At 37.2% G+C, this 10,889-nt stretch overlaps 1 protein-coding gene across 1 annotated transcript in view; it reads left to right on the forward strand.

Annotated features, from left to right (window-relative positions):
• nek7 (NIMA-related kinase 7) overlaps positions 1-8,433 on the forward strand; it is a 44,066-nt gene extending 35,633 nt beyond the window's left edge. The window contains exons 9-10 of the mRNA XM_077717538.1: positions 2,684-2,797; positions 5,120-8,433. Coding sequence (XP_077573664.1) covers positions 2,684-2,797; positions 5,120-5,230 — 225 coding nt within the window. The 3' untranslated portion in view covers positions 5,231-8,433. The remainder of the gene's footprint in view (positions 1-2,683; positions 2,798-5,119) is intronic.
• The last annotated feature ends 2,456 nt before the right edge of the window (positions 8,434-10,889 follow it).

A 10,889-nucleotide genomic window follows, 5' to 3' on the forward strand; every position in this document is an offset into this window, starting at 1 on the left:
CTTAGACAGAAACATGAAACAATATATTTAGTGATAATTAAAGTAGAATGAGCATTCCCCGGACTTGCCACAACTATTGAGAACACAACCAGACCTACCGAAACAGGACTGATTCTCTTTGTGTGTCTGTCTATGTTCTACGACCAACAACTCACACTCTTTTTAGACAGCAGGCATGCGTCCACATTGAATCTCTTGAATATCAATGAACCATGCCCATTTTCTTTTTCTCACTCACTCATTTTCACATACATACACACGCACACACACGTGCGCATACACACACAAACACACGTGCACACCAGGGGCTCAGAGGTCAGACAGTGAGTCAATCATCTAACCCATTGCAATGACACAGAAAAAATGAGTATGTGTTTATATGGGACGCATTTTTATGCGTCTGTGCGTGTGCGCGTGAGTGCAGGGGGCCAGCAGCTGTCAGGGGCTAGGAGCAGCAGACACTAATGAAGCAGATGAATAGTGCAAAAACTCCCAAATAAAATCAGGACAGTTGACATTTTTCATCTGTCAAAAGTAGGAGATGCATGAAAATACGTTGGTCTTGTTTAACCCTTTGCCTCATGGTGTCTTTTGCTGGCAGACTTGCCCCTCACCCCACCACCACCACATCATCCTGTGCGTCTGTTTCAACCTCCTCTTTTTGTCTTACTTACTTTGAAGTGTATATTTTGGGTAAACACTCGCCAGAATTTACACACAAACATGCACTCTGTTATACAGAATCAAAAGGCAGACACTGAGAGGGAAATTTTTCTTTTCCATGTCATTAAAATGAACCTTTACAGCAAGTAGTCGGTGGGATGAATCAATATGATGGAACATTCCGTTAGTGGCTTGTTTGCCCGTCTCACACTTCTGAGATCATGGGTTCAATCCCAGCCTCTGGTTTTCATGCTTGAGGTTTTTCAAGGGTAGTCTGGCTTCCTCCCATCTTTGAGAAACATACACAGCAGACTGATTGAATATTGTGAATTCTCCATTGGTGTATTCGTGAATGGGAAATATAGTTTTTGCCTATGTCCTCTACTGTTAGATGCCAGAATATTCCATACATCCTGCCCATAGTTTGACATGGTGCCATGCACCAAACCTCTACATTTCATTTTCCCATCCAGATCGTCTAAAATAGTGCAAAATTCTTTGATTAATACATAGTTTGAATGAGGTCAATATTTTCAAAGTCCACAGCATTCTTGAGACTCTAGAGATAGCCTATTTGCTACAATAGTCCATTTTCTGAAATGTGCTGTATTTCCATTAGTGTGTGCCTTTTTATCAGCAGATTGAGCCTTATTTCTCCATTATAGGCCTTGCTCAATAAATTTGAACAATATCAAATAATTCTGTACTCATCTTACTCTATTCTCTAATTTATTAATTATGTTTAAGATTGATACCATTAAATAGATGTGAGAAACAATTCTGCAAAAACTATTTTGTATGCATAACCCTAACCCATCTACTTCATAATTAATTTGATCACAATGCATTTATCTCCAGTTCACCTATAGGACTGTCAAAGCCTGTATTTAACTTTATGACAGCCCTTCTTTCCTCTTTTTGATCATCTAACTATTAAACAAAAATGCAGAAATAGTAATGGCATAATTTTCTATTATAAGGCTATAGAAATTCTTTACCTATTTCCAAAAAGTAGTAAAAGTCTCCTTATGGTCTTCATGCTGTTACCGTCCACATCTGTTTTCCCCTCTCTTTGGCTTGCATCTGGGGTCCAGAGGATGTCGTTTTTTCATTGCTCTAGCAAAGTCTGGTATTTGTGTAGCTCACCTCATGACTCTCATTCTTCTTCCCTTGAGCTCGAACTCTTGCATGAGCCACAGAGCCACGTAATGGGCGAACAAATTTAAAGGAAATGGATTATTCTTTGAAATTATGTTACTATCATCGAGCCTGACATTACCCTTATCCTTATTTTGAATTAAAGTAGATATTTTAAATGAAATACTCTACACAGTGCATCATACACTGACCATTGTACAGTGAATACTGTGGTTGTCATGTCTCTATTACACAGTGATTTAACACTACTGTGCAATAGAAAATGAAGCAGTTGAAGTTGGGGTGCTCAAAACGCCTTCTACTCTGCGCTGAACCAGCTTATGCTACAAACTTTATACCCATGTTAAAAATGTCCCAACATTAAACTAGAAATGAACAGAAATATTTGTAAATATTTAGTTTCTTAAGAGATACTAGGAATACTCTTTTATATATGGACGATTGACTAAATGTTTTAATGATCAAATATGGCTTGACATAGCATATTAAGACACTCATTTACACTGGTAGACTCTGAAATTTCTTAATTACATTTTCCTTGAACTCAAAGTTTAAATTAAAATTAGATTAAAAGTTTCATTATCAGGCTTATTGGGATATATATTGGGAAAGAATTATATGGAATTCTTAAATATGGAATGTGATATAATTTCAAGTTAAATTCTATTGAACTGTTAGCTTTGTTTTAAGATTCTTTTCTTACTTGATGAACTATGAATTTTGCGTACAATTCCACCTACGCATTAATAAGATGTCGGGAAAATACACTTTGGGCCACCACTGATTTGTTTATTTATTTTCTTTCTTTCATGATAGTCCTTATGTCCTTATGTCTCCTTATGTCCTTATGTCTCTGTTTCAGATGGCAGCCCTACAAAGCCCCTTCTATGGCGATAAAATGAACCTTTACTCCCTTTGTAAGAAGATAGAACAGTGTGACTACCCACCGCTTCCATCAGATCACTACTCAGAGGAAGTAAGTAATATCGCACATCATTTACAATTCTCAGTGATAGGTTTATATCCATTCATTTATATACACGGAGTGTAAATTTGTGAAAACCTCAGCATAGCATAGCAATATCTGTAAATGTTCAGTGTCCAATCTCCGGTGACCAGTCTGACTTTTTCTGTGCTGGATCACTGATTTTGACTTGGCTTATTTTTTCTTTCATCTGAAATTCATCCAACTCAGCGCACAGTGTATTTCCCTAAAATATAATTACTTTGATCAAAAGACCATAATTTTAACCATTTCAAAATGAAATCCTACATATCAGAAGCATCTGGCTGTACTACAAACTCCGATGAAACAAAATGAACTTGAGTGTCAAGTTTCCCGAACTAAATTTGAAATTATCTGCCGTAATTCAGCAAAGCCTCACTCATGCACATATACATGTAATGCAGTCAGGCTGCGGTTAACGGCGGCATGGTAGCTGATTGCCTGTGATGTGGGTGTATGTATTTTTGTGATTCTACTGGATTTCACATCTGTGTGTTAGCTTTGCTGCAGCTCTTTTGTTGAAGAATATTTTTGTTCTATTGAAATATCTATCAAATTGTTCAGACATTCAAGAATACTGACATTGCCAAATCAGACTGCCTAAAAAAATAGCTTTCAGGAAAACATGGCTAACAATTTTGATTAGATATTTACAAAATATTTCATGTGCACATCCTCACATTACGATGATGAATATAACATTTTTACATTAGGATTGTATGTATCCAAAGACAAGGGCATTTTATGGTGAAGAGCTCACACTACTGTCTCCTGATTGACTGCTTTGCTTCATTTAACTAACTTTGTAAGCAGCAGGAAACCACAAGCCTAGTTCTTGTGAAAGCTAAAAATAATCCCCTATTACAACCAAAAAACGTACCCCATTTGCCCTTTACCGACGCTTTAAAGCTCCCTTAATTGAGCATAACATTAAAACCCTCCCAAATAAATCCAAAAGGCAACATTCTAGTGTTAAAGCCATATTGCAAGTCATATTTTTATAGCCCTTATAGATTGAAAACTACTTGTATAAGTACACCGATATGGTCATTGAAGGTAAATAGCTTGTGGCCATTAGATGTGTTTATAAAAACACCTCTCCACTTTGCTGCCCATGTGTCTGTATACACGAGTCCACAGTGGGTAGTTAGAAGTTCCTGCACTAACTCCTGCCGAGTGCTTTTCATTACACACTGGTGTTTACTTCATTAGGTTGACAAAGGCTAATTGCATGGTGTTTCATGTTGTTGCAATTTTGTTTTTATTTTATTTATTTTTTAATGCGCATGAACCATCACACAAATGCGTGAATTGGTTACAGTAGCTCTGCACACCCACCGCTCGAAGCTGGAGCATGCCCCACATGTCACCCCCGTCCCGCAGATAGGGAGACAAAGCGATAGAGTGAGCGAATGATGGAGCGCGAGACAGGCTGATGGAGAGGATGGAGATGAGGGGGGGTGCCTACAGCGCCTGTCTGGATGTAAACAATGCTCCTGAAGGATCGGCAGCAAACTGTCAGCTGCTCATCTTTGTTGTGTCATTTAACCATCTCCGTCTATGCTTCCACCACCTCCCCCTTGCTTCTCTTCACCAGCGCCCGCTCCCCCTCCACCCGCCACCTGACACTTTCCAACACTTCCCCCACCCCACTCGCCATGCAAAGAAGCCCATGAATATTTTACATATCTGCATCTTTTTCTAAACCCCACCCAAATCTGCATTCGGCAGTACTAATTCTCAAACTATGTGAATTTATATCTTTCGCTCACTCGGGCACATACCTATGCGTGTGGTGGCTGATGAGAACTCATCCCAGTCACTGCTGTGTAACGGAGGCCATGAAGTTGGCAGACAGTTACCATAGCGACCTCGCATAGATGTGTTTTCCCCCTTTCCTCTACATCCTTTATTCTCTTCCTTTTTTAATGATGGTGGTGGCTGTTCCGCCTGCGAGCATGTCTGTCTATCTGCTCCAATCAGCCGCTTCGCTTGACTTCATGCATGCTGGCGATGAATTGGCAGCATGGTGTGTGTGTGTGTGTGGGCACACGCACCAGTGTGTGGACCGAAGTAAAATTCTGCCTAACAGCAAGCGATTAGTGTGCTCAGTCCAGTTACCTGTTGCCTTTTGCTGACAATGGAGAGGTCTTGTCAAAATAGTTTGTTGTCTTTGGGCATTACTTTTCCCTCTTTTTCAGGAGGTGGGAAAGCTAGAGAAAAAAAATGCACTTCAATTGTCATTAATGACATTATTTTTCCCTTCCCAAACCAACTACCCTTTTTCTTCAGCTGAGGAACTTGGTAGATATGTGCATCAATCCCGACCCGGAGAAGAGGCCAGATATCACCTACGTGTACGACATGGCCAAACACATGCAGAACCTGACGCAGGGCAGCTAAACTCGGAATTGCACAAACTATAGCTTGTACAAAACCTACCACCAAATACCACCACCATCACCACAAATACAGATGCAAACACACAATTTCAATGCTGGACGTGTACAGATCTTTCTGCTTCTATGCAATTACTTAGTCCAGTGCTCATTTTGATAATCCAGACAGCCTTTATAACATGGTTATTGGAGGGTGTAAACGTGACTGGCCACCTAAAATCTTCCTGCTCAAGTAGTGCTGAGCAATATATTGCACAGCTATGAGTGGAAAAGCATTGAATTTATTTAGTATACTACCTTTATTGCTCAGAGAAACGTCCGCCTGAGCATTTTTTTCCAACGGACTTTAAGGTTGAAACTCCCCCCCAGCCATTATAGATCTCCACTATCTGAAAATAATGTAGCCAAAGATGCCAAACAGTCTGCTCTTTAGAATTTACCCATGTTCGCGATGTGAGATTGCCACATTCCTATTGGCGTGGCAATGCGGGTATTTTCTGCAGACTTGTCCTGAAAGTGTAAGCCACAAGGAGGGAATGTATGCTTTGGCATAGTCCGACAAGGGAGAGCCCCAATCTTCATTGCGTGAAACTGCTGAAGAGCCAGTTGAACCACTCAAAAAAGTCCTATCTGATTACCTAATCTCACCCTTTAAAGCACATGTGTGCGCTGCATTGTTACACAGTGACCTGTTGGCAACAATTTGAAGCATCCCTCAACATACAGTACGTTTCATCATTCAGTAAGTACTGCAGTTGAACATATTTTTCTTCATTCACAGCTCATTGTTTACATTGACAACATTTCTATTGATCGATCAGCGTTAAAATTATGATCAAATCTTTCGCCATATGCAGATTTACCAAATAAACCGTCTATATTAGTAGAGGAATCCGTAGTGATTTCCATAAAAACGTTACTCCGTCCATTTCTACTTTTGAATCTTGGCGTTATCGCTTATTCTTTTCCATTTAATTCAACAAGTGTAAGACCTTATAATATCTCTAATAATCAGTTTTGCTTTTTTTATACAAACCAATTCAGTCTTGCGCCTGCCCTGCCTCCCTGAATTTTTAAATCTCCTTTTATAATGGCAGTAAAGGAATTCATTTCAATACAAAATTTAGGCCTTATCCGCCCAACACTATTTTCAAGGTAAATCTGATGATAAAAAGAGACCCCTCGTTAAATAAACAGTGTTGTTGTACTTTTTATTTTTTCCATCATTAAGGGCTCCAAAAAGTTTACAAGAAGTTGTATCTAGGTATCTGGGTAATATTTAAAGTACATACATACATTGACAAGAAATGTTACATGTACATTGTAAGTATAACCAAGTCAAAGTAATAGTTTTAAGAGGATTATTCCAAAGAACCCCACAATTGAATTATACCACATTAAGGTGTGGATGTAAGTGCCTCACCTTCATTATTGTGGTAATGAAAGTTGGCGTGTTGTTGTGGTCATGTACAATATTTGAAAAGCTAGGTTGGTTATGATGGTTGACTACGGATGCATTGGGGGGACAACATAGGTAAATTTGTACGCATATCTTGGAAAATGTCTCTCTTTTGATACCCTTGAAGATGTAGTCAAAATGATGATTAAAATAATAACATTAATAATGACAATTTCACACATGTTGTTTACCTTGGTCGCCTTGACACCAATATAATGTTTTCTTGGTTTGACTTTTTTTGGAAACTAAAGTAAACAACAACCATACACTTGACCCTACAGAAACATTGTCTTTATACATATTACACAGTGTAATTAATGCACATTGCTACCTAAGTTTTCTGTGTGTTCATGATGCAGAAGTAAATACATAGAAAAGAGGGCCTATTCAATGAAGATCTCGTTGCAAATTACTAGTGGATGACCCTCTATAGATTTGACAATATTCTGTTCAAAATCTGAGACCTCCAAAGGTTTAGCATCTTTTGGAACAGTTTTGAAGAAACACAGCTTTGTCATAATATTGAAGCTGCGATGCAGTTATTTGTCAGTTCTCACGTGCCTTATTTTTTGTCCTAGGTTCAACAAAATCCTGATAGAGATTTTGTTGGCCTACTTTTTATGTAAATTTCTTTGCAGCGAATTCTGTCCTTTGCTCACATACCTCCATTTGTTATTGCAATAATATATTTTAAGGAGCTCTTTAATTCATAAAATATGTTTACAGTGTTTTGGAACTTTTATCAACACAACAATAGTATAAACACACTGTGTTTTCCAGGTAGGAGGGCACTGAGAGTTCATGAAAAGCATAGTTCAAGTCTTTTAGCATGATCAGGAGGACTATTTTCTTTATTGGAATCCATCTAGTTGCAGATAATATTTTTGGCATATCTATATTCAAAGCCCAGATAAAAGAACATTATTATGGTTATCATTTTTTTGGTTGCAAACACAGTTCCTCAATCCTCTCTGCACTCCCATTACAGAAACATTTGCAGTTTAAGTGATTATCTTAATGTATTGTTTTCACTGACATTGCTGTTGCACCAAAACTTTCAGTCTTTTTTTTTAAATGCAAGGTTTTCTTTCTATCCCACCAGTAAGAAATATTTTTATAAGCCTGCTTTGCATACCGGACTTGTATTCTTATGCATCATTTGACAGAAAAACATCTTAAACCCCGTTTACAATAATAACACCATTGTCACTTACAAGCTTCAGAAAAGCTGCATCCCATATGGATTTTTTTTCTTTTTAGGAAAAAATACCAGAATTATGATATAATAAAAAAAAAAAACATCTTGTCCCCAATTCAAAATGCTGTTTTCCATTGTCCTATTAAAAAATGTTCATTTTGACCGTGAATAATAGTGGGATGCTTTACCTAAAGTGGGGCGTGTGCATTGAGTATTATGTTTTGTTTGTATAACGACTATGAGGTCTAGGCCATTTGTAAGTCCTCACAAGGGGCTTCGTTAAACATACAGAACATAGTACTGGGGATTAAGGATAAAATCTTTCCTCATTCAAAGTATCACAGGGCAGTACAGTGCCCCGTTATCTTACCTTGACTCGTTTACATTTTCCAAAGGCCATCTTATGTAAGTTGTTAAATTTCAAAAGCAAAATGGGCTTTTATTTATGGTTCTGCTAGTGGTTGTTTTGGTTCTGTCTAATGTTCAAGAGTCCCACCAATGTCATGTATTTTAGCTTAACGCAATAAAGCTATAACATTTCTTCTGAAAACTTGAGTGTGTACTTTAAAATTGACCCAAACACATGCACTCAACATCCACTTCTACTTTTGTCTTACCAAAAGTTTTTGTATCCATATTACATAACTATACAAAACTACAACAAACATCAGAAAATATCATACATTTATATTTTATCTACTTGTACGTATACTAATTGTGACACTTAAGTGGGATTGTATTATGTTTTTGCTTTTTTTTTTGTTAGTACAACTAAGTTCCACAGGTAAGTCAGTTCACAGGTAAGTCATAACTGACAAAAGTGTGTTTTACATGTAAAAAAGTACAACAAAATGTCAAAGTTCCACTTTTTTTCTATGAACACTTGTGGTGCCATCCATTTAATTTCTCTTTGGAGGTTCTCTTTTAATAACTTTTTTCCACATATTTTACTATTCATTTTTAGTCTTCTAAACCAAGGCTGAAATTCAGTTTGTTTCTGTTTTGGAAGTTTAGTTTGTGATGGCCTGTGCATCACAAACTAAACTTTCTCACCATTGTTGCACCACAAGTCCATATCCTTACATTAAAATCTTTTTCAGATACATGTTTTTTAATATTACTTGTTAATTTGTGTCCTCATCTTGTTTCTCATGCTCCTCATATGGCCAAAAAATATTTAATCGAAGTTACAGATACATGGAAAACATTTCCATCAAAGAAGAAATCTTTTTTTATGTTAATCCCATTGAGTTGCTTGTGAAGTGTAAAAAAATCTCTTAAATGAGTAAAAAGTAGAAAAGGGCAGGAGTTGCCATATGAAAACATCCTTGTCAGCTCACTGTGTACTAGCCTTAAGGTGAAGTACGTCTACATGCTTCCACTCATCTCCAGAGGTAATGTTTGCTTAAAAGGCATGTAGACATCTGCTCACGTCATTTCAAACTCTTGAGTTCAATCCCGAATGAGCAGACGCACTAAATCTCGGCGTTAGGAGTTTGATCATGTGTTCATGCGTAGAGGCCTCCAGGATAGTGTGACTCTTAAAGCTAATGTCAAACCAGCTTGCTCTGGGATACAGCTACGACGCAGTATTATAAGGATTGGATGTGAGATCTGAAACAGGCAATTATTTTACTGCTTCTATTCCTCTTTTTCCTGACTCGTCCTAGCTCGTATGCGGCTAAACATCTCTGTATTGTGCCTTGCACTTAAACCATAGGGATCTGTTTTTCGTCAAAGCCCACAAAGACACATTTTCTCTCATATTTAGACAGATTATGACAGTCAAATGTGGAAAACAAAGCAAACTTAGTGCCGTTTGTTGTGTGGTTATGTTTGTGGTCATTAAAAAAAGTGGTTATAGGGACTTGTCTCCCTGGAGTAACCCCCTTCCACCACTCCCTTATGCCAATCTCCAGGTCCTCCTATTCCCTGTTGGCAAGGGAAACAACGGGGTGGGCATTTGGTCTTTCCCATAATGAACTCCACAGGGACTGTTGTTCAGTTTCATCACGGACAAATTTGCTCCCATGGAGCCATGAACACAGTAAAACAAACAAAAGTAAATATCTGGAATTAATACATGTGTTACATGATCCAGCTGCTTTAAGACCCCCCATATGCTCTCCTCTACTTTAAAGTATAGAGACATTACTATCTTGATTTGCCTTGCTGTGATTTCTCCAATTTGACCAGCGCTCTTATCTAAAGACTGTCCCACATCCATGCAGCCCTAAGTCCATCTTGTGGTGAAAAATCTTCACTGCACTAGGCCTTATCTACTGAGACTTTATTGTTTCAAATAGGAAAATTACATAGAAATGTGTAATTGGCTTTATATTTACATGATAAAACTTATAAGTTGATTTGTGCGGGTTAGAATTTCCTATTTTCTTTACGTTTTTCCTGTATTTTTTGTTTTTATTTTGCCCTTTTGTAGAATTTAAGGGTCATTTTAACTCATTTGCCATTAGAAATCTTTATTATATTAACTGGGAGAGGTGAGTTAATCCCTTATGTGGCAAGTGACTATTTTTGTTCATTTAAAAATCATAACCCCTAAAAGATAGCTTTTTGAGTCCAGTAAATCACAATATTACCATTTGATCTGATTTACAAGTAGATGTAAGCCATGTGTAGTTATAACTATTTTTATACTAAACCTTACAATGCTTTTTTTACTATTGGTTTATTCATTAATAATTTAAAGAAATATTAAATTTACATTTTATTGAAAAAACATCAATTGCTGATTTTTTTAAACTTCATACTATTTATTTTATGTATTTCAAAGTATTGTATATACATTAAATCAAAGAATAGAAAAATTGAGAGCAGAAAGGCCATGTGAGTACACAGCTAAAGAAATACATAAGAAATACCAGCAAGTTTTCTGCTCAACCTTAAAATAGGCCTTGAGTTTAAATATATCTGTGCAAATTTAGAAACATAATTTATGTGTCTGTAGATGGAAAAAAAAGTAGTTGGATTATCTCTCAGCTCATC

The sequence above is a fragment of the Stigmatopora nigra genome, chromosome 5 (genome assembly GCF_051989575.1).
Source record: "Stigmatopora nigra isolate UIUO_SnigA chromosome 5, RoL_Snig_1.1, whole genome shotgun sequence".
Lineage (NCBI taxonomy): Eukaryota > Metazoa > Chordata > Actinopteri > Syngnathiformes > Syngnathidae > Stigmatopora > Stigmatopora nigra.